We start from the raw sequence: 19,690 nt of genomic DNA, 5'->3' as shown, positions 1-19,690 counted from the left end.
TATCTGTAGAACAATGGGAGTAGACTAATCTCTGAGTTACCTTCTCATTTTAGATTTCTGTGATTTCCTTTTTTGTCTCACATACTTAGTTTTTGCCAAAATTTTTACCAATAAATTTTCTAATTTTATTATTTGTTTATTGTTAATAAATTATTTTATTATTAAAGCTATTTGAATTTGACTCATTTAGATGCAGCTTTTTTTTTCAGTGAATGGATATTTTATGAATGAATATGCCAATATGTTTTATATTATGGAGCTGAAGATTTCACTAAGCTAATTTCCTGTTCTTATATTAGCTCTTTAATAATGAATCCCGACTGTACATATGCTGTGAGATCAACTATTGAAAAAACTAAGTTTCTGTTACATGCATTAGTAAAGATTAAAAGGAAGCAGGAAAACCGCGTTAGGGTAGTAGAATGTGGGTAATTTTTTAAAAACATTTTATAAATGAATTATTAATTTATTAGTAAATAGCATCTATTAAAAATAAGTACCCAATTTCCATTTGACATATGGTAAAAATGTATCCTAAAAATGTTTTTTTAACTACTTTTTTATTCAATTTCTTATAATTGGTATTTGTATACTCTGTTTTCAAAAAGAGAGAACAGGGAAGTGAAGAAAAACATATAGTAGATATGTTTCTTAATTTAAAGACAGTATGTGCAAGGTATAGGACAAAAAGTACAGAAAGTGAAGAAAATACTCAACAATGTGTTGTTAATAAATAATAAGGAAAATAATAAAAAGGAAATCACAGAAATAATTTTCCATGACCCTGTTAATGAATACTCTGATCCATGACTCAAAGCATCAGAATTGTTTCCCGACAGTCTTATGAAAATTACACTTGAGAGTTTTAGTTGAAATTAGAGGAGAGTCAAGCATAACCTTCAATCAACAACTGTGATATCTCTTTTCCTTCTACTTAAGTCACTCTCAAATATGCTCTATTAAATAAGACCATGGTTTCAAACAATGTGTAAAAACAATATTCTGATTCTTCACATACTCTTTACAGGTTTACAAAAATCATTCAAAAACTTATACCTAATATTTTAGAGATAGCATATTATAGTTAAGAGTCTAAGATTGACAGTATAGATAAAGACAATTCTCAACAAAAATTGGGGTTTGAAAATACAAGGCTGGGAATAAAAGGCCATACAGTCCTGAATAAATCAGATCTGAGTATATAACTTCATGACCTATTGACATTGTATTTTGTCATTAAAATTTAATCTTTGAAAGAAGATGGTAAATCCTTTCCCTTGGATTCTTCAGTAGTCCGTGCAGTTCTTAATAAAAATCACAAATTTCCCAATTATAATTTTCAGCATCCATAATTTTTTATTAATAATTGAAACAAATGACAATCATATCAACTCTATGCTTATATAGACTTGTATAAAAATTGCTGGTTTTAATGGAATGGAAAATTTATTATGTATGCAAGTATGTAAGATCATTCTAACCATGCTATTCTTTATTTTTTAATAATTTAAGACTTTAATTTTTTCATAAAACCTGAAAATTTTTTTAAATATTTGGTTAATTTTTCTATTTGTAAATCTTTACTCATGGATAACATGAATTATCACCTAACGTAGAAAAATGTTTTTTTCAGTGTTCTCAACTTCTTGGGAGAAGAAGTCATTGTAACTAAATATAGAACCCAATTAACATGCATGAACTTCATGCTTTTATGTTTCAAAGATGTATCCTAAAACAGCAGATTTTCTTAAGAATATAAGTTGAAAGTGAAAATACTACAAATTTATAAATAGTAATGTTGCAGATAGCAGTGAATTATGACGGAAACTATGCTCTTAGATTGCTGCAGATGAATAGACCCCAGAGCTTTGCCTCTTTGGTTTGAATGGGATGTTTTCTTCCTATATGACCTTTTCCAATGAAAAGGTAGACGGTAGAAATCATTCACAAGCATTTTGTGACCTGGAAAATATATCTCAAATATTATCTTTATTTCAATAGCTGAAAGAGTTTAGCTGTCTATCTCACATGTAACTCAGCTACAGTAGATCCACATAACTATTTGAGGTTATACTATCTAGTTTAAAAACACAGATAACAGATTTCTTTTTTTATAGGAGTTGGCCCATGGATTAAATGAATTACTGTCATATGAAGGCAATGTTGAAGAAGATTTCTATTCAACATTCCAGGTACTGTTAAGGGCAAATAGCTTTCTGTTAACCACGTATTTGCATGTGTGAAAAATGCCATTTGTTATTAAACACCCATTATTAGGAAAGATGAACAGGATTAATCAACACATACCATCCCCTGTCTTAAAGGGTCTTAACCTGATAAAGTAGAGACAGTGAAGCCCACACAGGTAAATGAATAGCCAGGGAAAGTGCTTAAGGAAATTCACCAAGGGTGAGGGTACAGCTGCTTCTAGGCTGCTGGCGTATTCCGGATTGACTCAGTTACTTTTTCAGAGCTTTTCAACTTCTTAAAATAAGCCTCTCTCCTAGCTACAGTACAAGAAGTTAGGACTAGAAACTAATGTGTTAGACCAAAACTCTCATTTCCATTCCCCTAACACTAACTGGGAGGTGGAAATTACTGTAATTCTCGAAGCTCCAAAGACCTGAGCGTTACCTAATGGCCACAGGTTTTGTGAACATCAGTAAAGTATTAAACTGTGTTCAACAGGATAAGTTAAAGCCCTACTTTTTAACTTCGTAATGCTTTCCTGACACCTCGGTCTTAATACAAATATCACAAGAGCTTAGTTTTTCTGTAGTTTGTATATTTAGAAGGGGAATAAAACTGTTCTGTTTAAATTTTACAAACCCGTTCATTGAAGCCTATTATGATAGCAACCATACCAATGAACATCTTGTGTTGGAATCTCCCATCAGGTTTTTCAAGAAGAGTTTGGAATAATTAAGTCCTATAATTTAAAGCCAGGTGGTGATAAAATTCCAGTTACCAATCAAAATAGGAAAGGTAAGTTAGACACCGTTTCTTAACTAAAATGTTTTAGTGTTTACCATTTACTTTTACTATGTAATAGATGTAAAATTGCTTTTCAGAATATGTACAACTTTATGTTGACTTTCTTCTCAACAAATCCATCTATAAGCAGTTTGCTGCATTTTATTATGGATTTCATAGTGTGTGTGCTTCAAATGCCCTTATGGTGAGTTTAAGACTTTTAATTAAGCTTTCAATTAGGTTTTGTAATACAATAATATTGACAAATAATTCCTTAAATATTTTAGTAGATAAGCTTTTAAAGTAGAAAATATTTTCTACTTTTTAAAGGTAGAGCTAGAAATAAAAATAATTCTGCCACTTCAGCCTTAACTCTCTAAAGGGAAAAAAAGACCAGTCAACTGCATTTTTCTCCCCTGTGCTATGTCTTTTAGGGTTTTAAAAGCTTTCCTGAAGCAGAGTGGATGAAGAGATCCCAGGGGCTCAAGGTCTTAATACTGAGGGACAAAGCACAGTAAACAGAGTTAACACATAAGCTCCAGGGCAAAAGCCACAACTTCTTATTGACTAAGGAACATACTTATAACTGCTTCCTGCTGCTTCACGGGTCCCTCAGCAACTCTGAGTTGCCTTTTACCCATAGGAAGCAGTTTGTCTCCAGAGTCATGATGGACTGTTTGGTTTGACTTATCTTAGCCATGTGAATATGGGTCAGCTGCTTTTAGAACACCATGTGGGAGATATAAGCAAGTTTTTGAGAGAACCCATGCTCTTTGTCCCAGCTACCCAGGGCAGGTGCCATCACATCATTTTTATCTCACCTCAGTTTTATTATGAGGGTTTGGAGTAAGATCTTTCATTTGAATTATTTTTCAAAGGAGAGAGCTTGTTTTAAAATAACTTTTGTCACATGTTTCTTGTTGAAAGTACCTTTGAAAACAGAGCACATATTTATTGAACTCTAATTGAGTTTTGTCTGTGACACACTGGTAGTCATGGGGATGGAGAGAGGGAAAATTAGAATTAAATGACATGCCATGGTTTCTATTTTTCAGTTTTAATCTCTTTAGAGACAACCTATATAAGTGAAAAGAACCAGGGAATGACACAAGACAGACTGTAACCAAGTACACCCAAACTATAGTGTATACTTCCTGTGCATTATTGGAAGGGATACTGGAAGGAGGCAGGCAGATCAGTAGATGCTGAAGTAGCTAAGAGTTTCACGCTGGGTTTTGGGGCAGAGTAGTAATTTGGATTCTTGCTTAGTCATCTGCTGGTTTTTCTGGCAAATTGCTACTGTTTGCAAAAGGGGAAGGCCTAATAGTTTGACAAGATTTATAAACTTTCAGAAGCAAAAAATATTTTACCTCAGTAGGAAAAACATAAATGGAGATTTTTCTTTAACATAAATGGTTTGATTTACTATAAAAGACGTTGTAATTTTTGTACTTTGATTCAGTGAAAATAGTTCCAATTTCGCTTTTTTTAAATCATTTTTATTATCATTTTTGATAAATAATTACTGGCAGCTGCTTCGTCCAGAAGAGGTTGAAATTCTGGTCTGTGGAAGCCCTGAATTGGATATGCATGCTCTGCAGAGAAGTACTCAGTATGACGGCTATGCGAAAACTGACCTGACGATAAGGTGAGCTGTGTACTTGAGATGGAGAGGATGCAGAAGAGGGAGTGAAAGAGGATGTGGTTCATTTATGTGTAACTTACACTCTTTGAATCAAGTAAGTCAGCTGAAATATTACAGAGTTCCACACTGTCTTATTTCATTTCTAGAAAGTAATGTGAGAATATTAAATATGAAATCACTTAGCAGTCTCCTTCGGAGAGAGTGATATAAATAAGTTTCTACAAAAGTATACAGATTTTACATTTTTTAAAATGACTTTGGTTCTAGAATGTCAGGGATGCTACATATCTAAATAGCAGTTTAATAGCAGCACTGTGTTGAAAAAAATAAGAAAAAATAGATTGGCAAAAAATGGCTTTTGTGCTATCCACTGTTGGGTTACTTTTATAATATTGTTAGTCAAAAAATCTAATTCATATGTAGAAGCTTGTCATTCCTTAATTTCACAATAAGGGTATTATGTATATTTAGGGAAGTTGTTTCCTTAGAGCTTACATTATATTACTTTATTTTGATCTGCAGGATTTGTGTCAGGGCATTTTATATAAACTTCCTTTGTTGTTCTCTAGATACTTTTGGGATGTTGTACTTGGATTTCCTCTTGATCTTCAAAAGAAGTTGTTACATTTTACTACAGGAAGTGACAGAGTACCTGTAGGAGGAATGGCTGATTTGAACTTTAAAATTTCAAAGAATGAAACTTCTACTAATTGGTAAATTTCCGGATTGAAATTTTATTTTTAATCTATGTTTTGTTAATAATATTATGTTTAGAATTGGAGGCTTCTTTCAATCTGAAGTCGTCTTCATAAAAAAATCTTGGAAGTAAACATTGCCTTGAAATGAGACAGACTATGGCTTAAGGTCCTCTATTAATTTTTGAGACATACAAATACTAACTGTTAGTAATTTCTTTCCATGAACCTTTTGCTTTGCTAAGTTAACTGTTTTGTAGTCTCTTTTAGAATATAACTTGCTTTTAGTACTAGATTGTCTAAACTGCATTTTTATTTACAAGTGTTTTTCATTAAAAATGCTAAGGTGGGTTTTTTTGGCTATTATAATTGGTACTAGAAGTACCTCTATTACTAATCCTCTTGTTTTTAATCTAGTGCTGTTTGCATATGAAAGTGATGATTATGATGGAATTAAATTATTTTCTAATGTTGATGGGTTAATGCTGATCTACTTCTTTTCCCAACCACTTGGTAATTTCTGAGCCTAATTTGAGTAGACAGTACTTAGATTATAATCATGTTTTCTGCTACCCCATATATTCCCGGAGTTCTGTCAGTTCTTCTTTTCATTTGTGAACTGAATTTGTCCTTTCCTTTCCCACTGCTACTGGTACCATTGTCAGCGCTATTCTGATAGTATGGAGTTCATAAGCTCTGAAGGAAGGGGTCTAAGAAATCTGTAGAAGTGTTAAATGAAGATAACAGTGTCATCAGGTAGAGGGTGGGGTTGCTGATCAAAAGGATTCAGAGCATGAACATCGTGTGTGCGTTGGGGACAGCAGCGTTAAAGGTGTGGGCATCAGGTGTCTCAGAAATCTTCTTTATAGGATTATTTTTTCATATTTGACATTTTTAGTTTTAGTTTAGTTTAACATTTTTAGTAAATGTTAAAACAAACATTTTTAGTTTGTTTTAACCAAAACAAGTAAACAAACAACAGAAAACTTGAAATAGGCTTTTGTCAAATAATGAAAACTCATCCTTTCCAGGAGAGCAGAAGGTAGACCACCTGCTTCACTGCTGCTTGCACTCCCCTGGGTTTTGGCCCTTCCTGAGTCACAGCCTGGATTGTTTTCCTCATCTTCCCCTTCCTCATGTGGTCCTTCACCTTCATCATCATCATCTTCTTCTTCTTCAGTAGCTTCTCCAGTGAAGTATAACGCTGACGTTGGGATTACACGTTCACGTAAAAAGTGACCCATTTCAAAGTCTGCAGCAAGGATACTTCAGCATCATCTCCCAGATCTCCTCTCTCAGGAACTTCAGGAGCAAAAAAATTAAAGGAAGAGTCACTGGAAACTGGTTTGGTCACAGTATGAACTGTCCTATGTCCATTGTGTTTCTACTTCTTTTCAATGGTTTTCAGAGTGACATTCTTCTCAATCTGTCTGGCACCCTGTACAACCCATAATTGCTGGTCCATCAAAAAAGGAGGGATCGGAATCATCTGGTTCTGACCTCATCCTATATGTCACTTCATTTGTGAAATCTTCATTGGGTTCAAAGTGAAATTCTAAGACAAAACTATAGACTGGCCAGCGTCTGAGAACTTCACTGTAAGACCTTTTAAGTGCTTCAGAATGGGTCCATCATGTTCCTGACACAACACTAAACAAGTCAACATGCTTAAAAACAGTCAGCCAAAATTCAGGAATTCCCTTGGAGTCTTCTTTTTCTTCATCCTTTTTCTCATCTTCAATCTTGGCCATTTCTTGCGGCTCCTCCAAAATTGCGTCTTCCTCATCTGGTTCCCATTCACATTCTTCTTCTGTAGGTTCATACATTGCATTCTTTATTTCGAATTGCTTATCAAATAAAGGCTGATAGAGAACAGCATACTTTCAAGATCACGAACTTCCTCACAGAACTTGGCTTCCATCTGTGCACATTTAACGTGAAGGGTTTTGAGAGCATTCCCTCATCTTTTAACTACACTGGCAAGCTTTCAATATTTCCTGTTGGTGTTCCTATTAGACCATCAGGTCTTTCTTAGAGGGCTGCAAGAATCTGTGGATTTGGCACAATCTGAGCAGTCAGCTAATGTGCTTTGATTTTTGGTTCTTCACCAGTGTCTTCTACTTCTTTAACATCATCCAAATCTTGATCAAGTTCAGACTGTTTTTTGCTTTTAGTTAGATGTGGCTTATGTGACTATGTTTGGGCAGTGAGATAAAAAGTAGCGTAGAACTTTGAAGAAGCTTCCTTTATAGGATGGTAGACAGCTGGGAGGCCTTTTTGATCTTGCTTCCTCTCTAGAATACAGATGTGATGGTCAGAACTCTGGCAGCCACATTGGGCCATGAAACATCTTGTTAATGTCCGCTATGTTGTAAGAATTCCAAATATCGGTGGCTAGCACAAGGAGCCAGGTGGCCAGAGCTATGCAGGCAGTGACTCAGGCAGCAATGGGATGAGCTGGAGCCTTTTTATTATTTTCTGACAGTCAAGACTGAAATAATAGTAACAGTCATATTATCTGCTCTTCTGCTAGGTGTTTTATGTAGATAGCTGTTTTAATCTTTTTAACAACTGAGTTGGATAGTATACCCTATCATGGTGATGAGGAAACTGAGATTTGGAGACATGAAGCAACTTGAACAAGGTCCCACAGCTAGTTAAGTGAAGGAGACAGTGTTCGAATTCAGATGTGTCTGACTCCAAAAATAATGCCTCTAGAATGAAAGTTGCATGAGGACAGAGATATTGACTGTCTCATCTGTAAATTTAGCCCCATGCCGAGAAGGGTGCCTGATGCATAGTGGGTTCAATGAAGGAAAGAATGAGTCATCTCTTAGGATAGTAAAACAGATTTGAATCAAGTGTGTGTCCTGGTATTTTGAAAGTTGCTACGCAGTCATTCTGTGTGTATTTTGAGGCTTAATGTCTTTAACAAAATGTTTTCCCTAGGTTGCCTGTGGCCCACACCTGCTTCAATCAACTTTGCCTTCCCCCCTACAAGAGCAAAAAAGACCTGAAACAGAAATTGATCATTGGAATTTCAAATTCAGAAGGTTTTGGACTTGAGTAACCTAGAAGACTTGAAACATATTTTATATGTAGCATTCACTTCCCTCTTATTGTGCCTTTAACCTTTTTATGTTTTTGTTTCAAAACACCTTGACAAAGCTCACCAACTTTAAAATACTGTTTTTTTTAAAAAAATTAAATATGAAGTATGTTTAGTGGAGGCATGATTTTCTAAAACCACAGACATTGCTTGAGTGGGGAAAAGACCAGATGGCAGAGACAGATGTGGGTTCCGTCCCTCTTTTATACAGCAGTTTATCATTCTCCATTAGTAGTTTGTCACAGATATTCCACTGGGAACACAAGGTGCGGTAAAGAATGCACTGATGACACAGTGGAACCCAGTGGCAGGTCGCGTGCTGCCAGCACACAGTAGCAACACACATTGCTACATTATCATTAATGTACGGCACGTAGCCATATTTTCATATAGAGGTAAACAACAGTATAATTGCAAATGCAGTTTACAGGATTTTTTGATATACTGGCTTTGGTCCTATAAGATTCTTTTCAACTGTTGCTGAAAAGCCTGTAAATAACTACATAATAGCCTGAGAATAATGGGATTTTGATAGTGCCATTTATTGCTAAAGATTTATTTTTACAAAGTAAATTCAGGGTTTTAGATGTGTATACAGCTTTTACAAATCAATACAAACGATTGTACAAGAGTGTAACTATTTTCAGACTAATTGGATTCAAGGTTATATTCTTTTAAGTATTGTTAGTCTGCATGCACATTGGCAGTAAACTAGTTACTTTGAGTACTTCTGTAATATTTGTATAATTATCATTTCTTCTTAAGGGTCGGGATATTAGAAAAGAAATCAGATAACTAATCATTGGTAAATTAAGTCAACTACAAGCACAAAAGAAAACTTTTTATATATACTTTGATCGATGTACAAGGCTTATTTCTAATATTTTTTGATCACCAGTTGTACTGAAACACTAATTTTTAGTAAAGTTTAGGATAAGATATTTGACGCAAGTGAATACAATAAAAACATTTGTGCCAAAATGACGTAGCTTGGTGGAAAAATCAAGTTCGACATTTTGACCAAAATGTTTGTTTTTCACTGGATTCTGAATATAGTAAATTCAAAAATACTCTTTTTGGACTTTCTAATAAAGTAGCATGTAAAAAGAAACTGCATTTTAAGTCAGACAGTAAATGGTTTTCTTTTCATTTACAGCAAATGAAGCAGTTTTATTAGCATGTTATAAGTACTTCCAAATCAAGATTTCTCTATTATACTTTGATAGTTTTCCTTCAGAAATCTCTGAAGATATATTTGCAATAATAATGAAGCCAGCAGTTAGTACCAGCATATGGTTCACATGCAAATAATACTTTCCCACAATATTTTCTGTTATACTATTTCCTTATTGCTATGCTTCCTGCACCCAACCAGCAGACTTCTTTTCGGGTGGAGGAACTGGGTATCAGTTTGGTTTCCTGTAGTTCTGAAGGCAACCTAGAATCTTTAAGGAAAAGGAGTTACGACTTGGTTTACTCTTCTCTTTGAGACAGAAGTGACTCTGCTTTACATTTGGATACGCTATTTAAAGGATTTTCTTCTTAAAAATCTTGGAAAGCCTAAGAGAGTTAAAGTGTTGGTTTCGTGTGTTTTTTTGGTGTTTTTTTTTTGCTCTGTTTTTAATCCATATGCAAATAAAACTGCTTCTCTCTTACACTGCTTGAACTAGAAAGTAAGATGTTTAATGTAGGTTACTACTAACTAATAAGCACAAAAGAATCATGTATAAGAAACCAGATTTAAATGTTTTAAATAAAATGTAAAATTTTTATTTGGTAGAGATGGAAAAAATTGTATTGGCTTGGTCTGCATGTTTAATGATGTGCTGTATATCGATAGCTATGTCATTTTTAAATAAGAAGTACACAAGCAAGCCAGATTTTTAAATGACAAAGTCCATAAAAAACTGGAAAATTTTTGTTGTCTGTTGTTGAAATTTATAACCATTTAGCATTTAATTGTACATTGCCTTTACTTATTTATGCTGTTTTTTGTTTACGATGTAACAATACCTCATTTTTTAAAAAAACCACTACTGTTATATTTTGTTAATTTAAACAGCTAGACAATTCATGTAGTTGCTTTTTTATATAATCTGTTAAAGAATTCTTGATTTTTGTATCTGCCACAGTAAATTAAATCATTACACGGTATTTATCAGTATTTACAAAATGTCCTGTACTTTTTAAATCTTAGCTTAATCATATTTTTGTCTGTATGATCAGAAGTTTTTAACGGTCCCCGTTTTTTGTACAAATCTGTATTGTATTAAGTTGTTAACTTCTGGATAAAAATTTTCGAATATTAAAGTTATACAATCAGTCAGGTTTCAGTTTGTTTTCTGAATATTAGGCAATTAACTAAAACTGTAAGTTTAAAATATCTTAAATATTGCAAACTATTGCCTTCGTTACACTGTCTCTAAAGTAGTGCTTAGGAAGAGTGCTAATTAATGTACATGGCTTCAAAAGATGTGTGTTGTTATTGACACCAAGTACCACCAACTTCTTCAGTTATTTTCAGTATGAAACAATGTCTGGATCTATTCCACCGAGTGAGTGTTACAATGCCATAGAGACCACCCTGAAATGAACTAAGTATGACATTTCATTGGCCATAGACAGACAACTTCAGATCTTAAGTATTTCTCTCCAAAACTATCTGTCTGGCCTTTTTTCCTTGCCCACATTTCCTATACTTAAGAAAAAGAGAGGAGATGATGAGAATATAGGCCAGAATGTCATTAATGATGTGATTAATGGAAGAAGACAGGTAGCAGAGGGTGAACATGCTCAGTTCACCCAGACGGCCACACACAGCCTTTCATCCAGTGCAGTGGTTAAGAACTGCACTTTGAAGCCAGACTGCCTGGGTTTGGGTTTACTGTTCACCAGCTATGTTGCCTGGGGCAAGTTACTTCATCTCCCTGTGCCTCAGTTATCAAGTGAAAATAATTTGTAAAATGGCAATAATCTCCCTATCTCCTGTGGAGGGTTGTAGGGAGGATTAAATGAATATGTGAAAACCACTTCCACGGTACCTGGTCTGGAGTAGACAATATGGTGCCATTGTGGTTGTAACACTGTTTCTGAAGCCTGGAGGATTTGACTCTCCGACATTGGGTGCAACCCCATATTAAAGAACACAAAGTGCTTTGAGGCATTAAAATTGTTAGAGTATTTCTTATTCTAGAAACAGTGCTTTAGAATTTTACCCTTACGGATGTCTCACTAGGCAAGGGTTTTTAATACTATTTTACAGATGTGTAAAATGTGATTTTAAAATTCGAAAATAAATGAGTTTATTTTTAAGGAAACATTTCAACTTGAGAGAAAATTTTCAGAGATTAACATAATAAAACCATGTTTCCACTCAGATCTAACAAATGTTAACATTTTGCCAGATTTTCTTTTTAAATAAAAAATCACAGATGGAGTTGAAGCCCCTTTTTGTGTGCTTCTCTAATCCCAAAATACTTTCTCCTTTTTCCCCATAAAACTGTAGTTGGTAGGAAAAAAAAACAAAAAACTGTAGTTGGTGTGAATCCTTCCCATACTGCTCTACATTTATATTACGCATGTGTCTCTGTAAGCACTATATAGTAGTAGTTGCATACCTACTATCATACTCCGCCTGTCTGTACATCACTTTTTACACTCGATATTGTCCTTAATATTGTATTATCCCTGATTATACATTTAGATATAGTTCATCCATTTCAATGGCGTAGTAGAATCCTATTAAATGAATGTATCACCATGTGTTGATCCATCCTCCCACAGACTAACATTCAGATATTTTCTCCAGTGTGTGCCAGGCTACGATGAGCACACTTGCCCGTGTTGAGTGTGCCTGTAGAAGTCCCCCTAGGGGACAGCCCAGATGTGAAATGGCTGAGTCACGGGGTGTACGTCTTCAGCTTTACCAAATGTTGTCCAATTGCTCTCCAGAGTGGTGGTCCCAGCATTCATTTCCACCATATTGTAAGGGTTGTCTTTCTTCCACATTCTCAGCACTTGTTGGTTTTAGCTTACCTTTTTTGCTAATCTGACCAATGTGTTTTAATTGACATCTCTATAGTTGCTAATGACATTGAGCACCTTTTTGTACATTTACAGGCTGTTCAGATGTCTTCTGTGAATGGTCAGTTCTCCATTGCCTAATTTTTCTCTATTTCTTTTCCTCATTGGTTTTAGGAGTTATTTTTTTATTCTGAACATTGATCCTTTGTTAACAGGAGCAACGTTGCTTCAGTATGACTCCCAGAGCTGCCAATGACTGTGACTTTGAGTAAATGACTTAACATCTCACTTCAGTTTACCCATCTCTAAAATAAAATAATAATACATAGCTCATAGAGTTGTTAAACAAACCTAGGTAAAGTATATATAAATATACATGTGTGCTTATATACTTATATGTATATGTCATATAAGTATACGTAATATGTAAGCTAAATAAGTTTATAAGTATATGTGTATATATGAATTATATACACATATACTTATAAATAAAACATAAACATACATATATGTATATGCACTCGTATGTATATGCACTTATAAATATGTAAGTATATTTATGCCTGATCATAAGCATAGTATTTGGTATTAGTACAATTACTATTAACATTGTTATTATTGCAAAGATCTAGTATGTGGCCTGATTTTTATCTTTTGTAATACGAATTTTTTCTTAATTTAATGTCCATAAAATAAAACATTATTTTATATAGTTAATGTTTGTTTAGATTTAACCATGTATTTACAATTTCTTTGTGTACCATTTCCTTTCTATTGTTCTTCACACCTATATCTGGGCTCAATTTTCTTCCTCCTAAATTATATATGTTAGAAGCTCTTTAAATGAGGGTTTCTTGGTAGTAAATTCTTTTTTCATTCATCTGAAAATGCTTTTATTTCACCTTTATTCATGAAAGATTCATTAAATATGCATTTCTAAGTTGATGGTTATTTTTCTCTTAGGACTGTTAATATATTAATCCCCTATCTTTGGGTTTCATTGTTGATATGAAGTTAGCTGTCATTATAATTGTCGTCCTTGGTAGATATCTCTTTTTCCTCTAGCTACTTTTAAGATATTTCTTTTTTTATGAAATTGCAGAACATTAAAGACAATGTAAATATTGTATATTGTTTATTCTACTTAGGATTCATTATGGTTCTTGAATTTGTATCTTTCAATTCTAGAAAATTCCTCAGCCATTTTTCTCTTTGAATATTGGCCTTCCCTCTTCTCTCTAATCTTTCCTGTTAAACATATGTTGGACCATCTTATTCAACCATTCCATCTCTCTCTATGCCTAATCTGTTGTTCAACCAACCCACTGAGTTTTTTATTTTGTTTTTTTATTTCAATGGCTGTATTTTTCACTTCTAGAAATTCTTCTGGTTCCTTTTCAAGTCCACCAGCTCTTTTTTCATACTGTTCTTTCTTTCATAGGGTTTTATTTCTTTAATTTCAGCATACTTGTTTGATACTCTTTTAGATCGTTCTACTCTTTTTAGTTCTTGAAGTACAAATTCTTGATAAGTTCATCAACTGGCTCTCATAGTGACTTATTTTCTTATGTATTTGTAATTTTATATTTTAGTTTATTTAATTTTATGTCCTCAATAGTGCAAGTGCTTTACCAGAATAGTTTCATGTTCTCAATCCATGCCCTATAGGTTTCCCACACCAATTTTTGTGTGAACTTCTTGGATTAAGGTTCCTTTTCCACTTGTGTAAATATGGACCCCCTCACCTATAGTGGCACCGTTTGGGGCTTAGAAGTAGAGTTTTTCTATTCCTTTTCATAGACATAGCAATCCTTGCAAATGCTAGACTGTATGAAGTGGGATCAGTTTGGGCTCCTTACCTTGAATAGGCCTAAGGCACGTCTGTTGAACTCATATGGGCATTAAAATCCATTAGAGGGTTCATCACCATCATGAATCACCTAATACTGCTTACTACTTTTGGCTTTTCATTTCTTCCTCATTTCCTATAACTGATGATTTCCTTTCCTTTCAGTCTTGGACATTGATATTTTAAGATTTTTGTAGATATGTGTTGTCTAAAATTTATAAGAGTTTATAGTAGTAAATGGCCTCTCCCTTTTCCGTGCAGCCTGTACAAGCATGCCTCTTGGTTCTTTTTACCCCATCCAATGTGTGAAACTTTTAAGTACATTGTTCTCTGTAGATTGTTTACACCAATCTATTTTTTGTTACCACTTGTTTATTGAGTGCCTATCATATTTAAACTGAAGGCTGATCACAGCTCCATATACCATTGCTTGTTCTTTAAACATAAGAAGCAGATATGATTCTGAATTGTTATGAAGTATTAAAATGTGTACCATATCAACCAAATACCTCCAGGATTTTCATGACAATCATACAACTCAGTGTTTTCATACCATTTAGATATTACGATTTAGAACACATGGGTATACATACAATAGGAGCATTAGTCACCACTGAGTTAAGCTGATAAGCTTTTCTGTAACCTGACTTGACTTTTTCTATATGCACACAAACACACAAATTACAATAGAAAAAAAATACAGAATTATTTCAGTAGGGTTTCTCAAGGAGCACAATCTTGTGTTAACCACAGGTATATAGGCCAAGACTCAACAGGCCTTCTTTACTTGCCTATTTCTGTTGTTGGCAATCTTATTTTCCTGGTTTTCTTGGCTTATAAACATTGATCTCATTTTGACTTTTCCTTCTCTTCAGCCTCATGTCAGCAAGCTTCATCTTTATGTTGCTTCTCAGATTTGATCCTTCTTTCTACTCCATTCCTACAGTTTCATCTTTGATTTAGACACTCAGCCCTTCATAGCTAACCAGCTTCTCTAACTGTAAACTTACTCTTCCCCCATTTATCTTAAGGTCTCTACAGACAATCTTTATAAAATTCTGTTCTGATCATGTGCCCTGCTATCAAGTTGTCTAAGATACCTGGTGCTTATCTGACCACCTTCCCACTCCAAAGCCTGGCATGTGTTCCACTTTTATTCTGCATATTCCCCTAAACCAACTCCCAAAAGTCTCCTGAATGCACCTTGCTCAGTCCTAGCCCTGCTCCTGATGTGCTCTTCCTGCTCCTCTCCAAACAAACAATTCCTCCCCCAGCTCTGTCCCAAACCATCTCAGGTCCCCTGCCCTCCACAACCTCCCTAGACCAGAATTTTCTCTCCCCAGCCAAATCTTGCCCTGAAACATCACCAGCCCCCAAACAAAAAAGCTAGCTGGAAGACAAATCTCCCTTTTTCACACTCACCCACCTATCTTTTTTGCTCACTCAAGTGGCGCTTAGTATTTTTAAACTTGTGTGTGGTTCATGTGTGTGTGTCAAACGCTTGAGAACAGAGGTATTTCCTGTGTCCCCACCTGGCACCTACCACAGTACTGGGTTGGTAAACTGACAAAATCCTACCTGACTTGTTGACGTGACTGGGCGGATGCAAAACTCATCAAATCAGTGGCATGGACCAGAGAACAATATGGGTGAATAGTTTCACCTTTAATTAATAGCCCATTGCTCTGACTCACACGAACTTGCTTGGACACTGGCTATCAAGACTTCAGTGTGTCACCTACCCCTCCACCGATCACCTATTTGTCATCTACCCAACTATCCATGAATTATTGAAACAATTGAATTATTTCATTGTTGGAATCGTGCTCCTCTTCCTACATAGCAACCGTGGCTCACGAGAAAAGACCTTTGACTCGCCTCTCCACTCAGGAAGTGTGAGAATGAGAACTTGCTTTCTCTCCTCTCTCTGACTGCTGCCCCCACAGGAAGGCAGCTGCTTTTTGATTGATGAGAGCCCGGTAGCATCGGGCCACGTTTCACTGGAGTGTAGATCTACACACAGAAAAGCCACCCAACCCTAGCTCTTCTCCCGGGTTCTCTAGGAATCTCTGGCCTGCTTGTGCCTAGGCATAGTGGGCACATACGCTTCCAGTCCCCCCTGGTCAATGGCCACCCCCACAGAGACCCACCATTCTCTAGCTCTTCCATTTGTCTCTGGCGAGGTAAGTTCAGAGGAGAGATAAGTCAGGGAAGACTAAGCTAAAGTAACAAATAGATGCCCCAAACTCAGTAGCTTCATATCATAGAAGTTAATTTCTAACTCACCTAAAAGTTCTGGGCGGAAGTTCAGGTCAGTAGGGCAGCTCTCCCCATCCTGATGCCCAGGCTCTTTCCATCTTTTGGCTCCACCATCTCCTAGGGCATCGTTGATATCTGTATCCTGCAGGCTGAAGGAGAAAGCATGGTGGATGACCCCGAAGGGTTCATGGGCCAGGCCTGAAAACAGAACACCCTGCTCTCACACTGCATTGGAGAGAACTCAGTCACAGAGTCACAGACTGGATTCTCAGGAAGTAGATGCTGACATGAAGTTTGGGGCTACGGAAAATTTATTAGGAATCTACCTGTGAAAGGAAAGCGGGAAGAAAACAGAATTGGGCAGAGTGAGAAATCAAGCTGTAACACAGTCCTGGCAAAGTAATGGCCAGCCCCGTGGAGCAAATACTGCCTGTCAGTCTTCCTCTATTGTGCCAAAATGGGCCAGGTTTCTCTGTCTTGCCTCAGGCAATCAGGTGGAAGGCAGTCACACCTGGACGGTGTGACATTGAGTGAGGCATCTTTCTGCAGCCATGGACAACACTGAAGGAGCCGACAGCCAGAGACTGTCCTCCTGACTGCACTTCCTGTCCCTGAATAGCAAGACCCTCCTTGAAGGAGGGTCTGGAGGCACACCTGAGTGTCAGCCATACCTGACCACACCTAACTGCAAAATGTAGTTTTTCAGGAATCTGAAAAATGTAGTCCAGCTCTGGGCCTCAGAAGAGGGGGAAGCACAGTGTGGCAATAGCTAGCAGTCAGGCACGACGTCAGCATGTTCTCCGAACTGATTTTACAAAGGAGCCTGTACTTGGAAGCTGAAGGGCCCAGCAGATAGTTTTCTCTCCATTGAGCCACATGTGTTTACTCCATGTTCTAGACCCCTGAGGGGAGCAGCCTGACAGGCCCAGGAACCGAACCCTAGCAATAGTGTCCATAAAGTGCCTGGACAGGAGGTGCCTGCTCGATGTGGCTTCTGTCTCCAGCTTTTATCGCTGAACTAGGCTTTGAGCAGGAACAGCCCCAACTGGAGCCCAGCTCATCAGTCAGTGCCCAGGGTAAATGGGGGTGATGAAAATGGCCTCTGAGTTACACAACCACCCTCATTTATGCATGGGCTCATCACCCCTGACCTCTGACGTGCTGAGGACCATCGTGCTGAGGACCGACGATCACTTTCTGTGTCCAAGACAGAAATCTGGAGACCTAGGAAAACATCCCCCAGTTCGTCCCAAGTGATCTACTTTTCACTTTTGACTGCCACTTCTGAGATTCCAGTGGTCAAAAGGAAAGTTGGGAAGCTCTCTATGCACCGTCACAGCTATAGACACGGCCACCACACCCTCCTCTTTGACACTTCACAAGAAAGCATTGGGAAATGCAAGCCAAACACAATTTCTGAGCAGCCCAGGAGGCTACTTGAGTTAGCTCCTGATCATCTAGAACCATAAATGTGTCGTGATTTTAGACAGTGTTTGTGTTTGGATCCAAGGGAGACCAAACAGCATCTCAGCGTGCAAGACACATGAGTGAAGGCGTACTGGTTATTGCTGCTGTAACAAATTACCACAGAGTAAGAGGCTTAAAACAAAACAGACTTATTATCTCATAGTCCTGGAGATCAGAAGTGTGCAATGGATTATACAAGGCTAAAATCAAGGTGTCAGAAGGGCTCCAGGAGAGAATGTGCTTCCTCGTCTTTTCCGGCTTCTAGAGGCTGCCAGCCCGCACTCCTCGACTCATGGTCCCCATCCTTCCTCCTCAAATTTAGCTCTGCAGCATCTGCTCATCTCTCACGCTGCCCTCCTGCCTCCTTCCTTCACTTACAAGAGCCCATGTGATTACATTGGACTCACCGAGATAACCCAGGATCTCAAGATCCACGTGTCGTGCGGAGCGGCCTGCGGGGTCTCAGCTCCCGCTCCCCACATAAGAACGCAGGACATGGTGAGGCCAAAAAGGAACACCCACGGAACCATAAGTAGGGGAGTCATATCACTATATTCTCACCGGCGGCATCCGCCTCTCTGCAATCCGCTCTTGCTAGCCCCCATTCCTTCTGCTAGCGTAGCCAGGGCAGTTATATTAGTGGCCAATGGCTTACGGGTAACAGCTGACGGCCAACTAGCCACAGCTGCTGGCCATCTGATCACAGTTGATGGCCATTTACTACTCGAGCCAGCACCTTTCTATGTGAGGCTGAGAACCTGGAAACTGTTTTTGGGGGGCTTTGTCCCCACACAACCTGTGAGCAAAGTCTGACCCTAGGAAGTCACCAAGCCTCGTCTCCAAGGACTTTGAATCCCACTGCCATACCATATGGATCCAGCCACTGCACTGCTCCATTCCCTGGAAAGCTGGAAAGATGTGCTTTTGTTCTACAGGGGAGGAATAAGAGCTGGAACATCTACTCCAACTCAGCATTCTTTCACAACCAAAGCATCTCCTCCAGAGCCATCAAGAGTTTGGTTCTCATCAGTCCCAACTTTCAGACTCACCAGTGAGGGAAGACAACCAGCTATTCTCTGAGCCAGAGGGGTAATCCTATCACACCCAAGAGCACAGAGAGGCCCTTGGGAAAGGAGCTGCTCTCCCCCACACACACACATTTTGTATAAGGGTAGTTCCCCACCCCCACGGACCACCACCAACAATCCTATTTGGGATGACAGGTGTTGGAGTGCAGGGCAGATGGGAGACCAGACCTCAGGAAGCTGCATCTTTCAAAGCAGACCTTTTGTTCCTTCTGAGTTCCTATGTTCAAATGCCTGGAGACTACAGTGAACTGATTTTTGTACCTCGAAAGCTTGATTTGTTCCAGGCCTTCTTCTTTCTTGCCTCTTTTACTATGGCCAATATTACAGCCTGGCTGCAAGGGAGGACACTCCCTTCTTAGAGGAACCAGAAACCTTCTAAGCTGGGTCAGAACTCAGAGACCAACTAGGAGGGAATATAGTCACACCATAGAGAGCTTTGTACTCAAGATCACAAAGTAGATGAATGATTTTAGGGCCCCCAGAGCTCTGGGAGTCATCTCAGGAGAGTAACTGCTTTCTCGCATCAGATTTTCAGTTTCACTATCCAGGGTGTGCCAGAAAGCAAGAAAAGGCAGGTGGTCC

The 19,690-nt window shown here is 37.5% G+C and overlaps 1 protein-coding gene and 1 pseudogene across 2 annotated transcripts in view; one reads left to right on the top strand and one right to left on the bottom strand.

Annotated features, from left to right (window-relative positions):
• HECTD2 (HECT domain E3 ubiquitin protein ligase 2) overlaps positions 1–10,747 on the top strand; it is a 72,679-nt gene extending 61,932 nt beyond the window's left edge. Inside the window, exons 16-21 of the mRNA XM_081073975.1 lie at positions 2,118–2,192; positions 2,898–2,985; positions 3,072–3,178; positions 4,506–4,621; positions 5,188–5,331; positions 8,263–10,747. Of these exons, the coding sequence (XP_080930101.1) occupies positions 2,118–2,192; positions 2,898–2,985; positions 3,072–3,178; positions 4,506–4,621; positions 5,188–5,331; positions 8,263–8,383 (651 nt within the window). The 3' untranslated portion in view covers positions 8,384–10,747. The remainder of the gene's footprint in view (positions 1–2,117; positions 2,193–2,897; positions 2,986–3,071; positions 3,179–4,505; positions 4,622–5,187; positions 5,332–8,262) is intronic.
• LOC308508195 (nucleosome assembly protein 1-like 1) lies at positions 6,024–8,112 on the bottom strand (annotated as a pseudogene). Its single transcript has 3 exons — positions 8,092–8,112; positions 6,291–7,506; positions 6,024–6,032 (listed from the first exon to the last, which is right to left on the bottom strand). The product of its transcript is annotated as a nucleosome assembly protein 1-like 1 (transcript).
• Positions 10,748–19,690: the final 8,943 nt, after the last annotated feature.

The sequence above is a fragment of the Rhinolophus hipposideros genome (genome assembly GCF_964194185.1).
Source record: "Rhinolophus hipposideros genome assembly, chromosome: 15".
NCBI lineage: Eukaryota > Metazoa > Chordata > Mammalia > Chiroptera > Rhinolophidae > Rhinolophus > Rhinolophus hipposideros.
The sequence above is the reverse complement of the archived record's forward strand: the minus strand, read 5'-3'. Positions and strand labels throughout refer to the sequence as shown.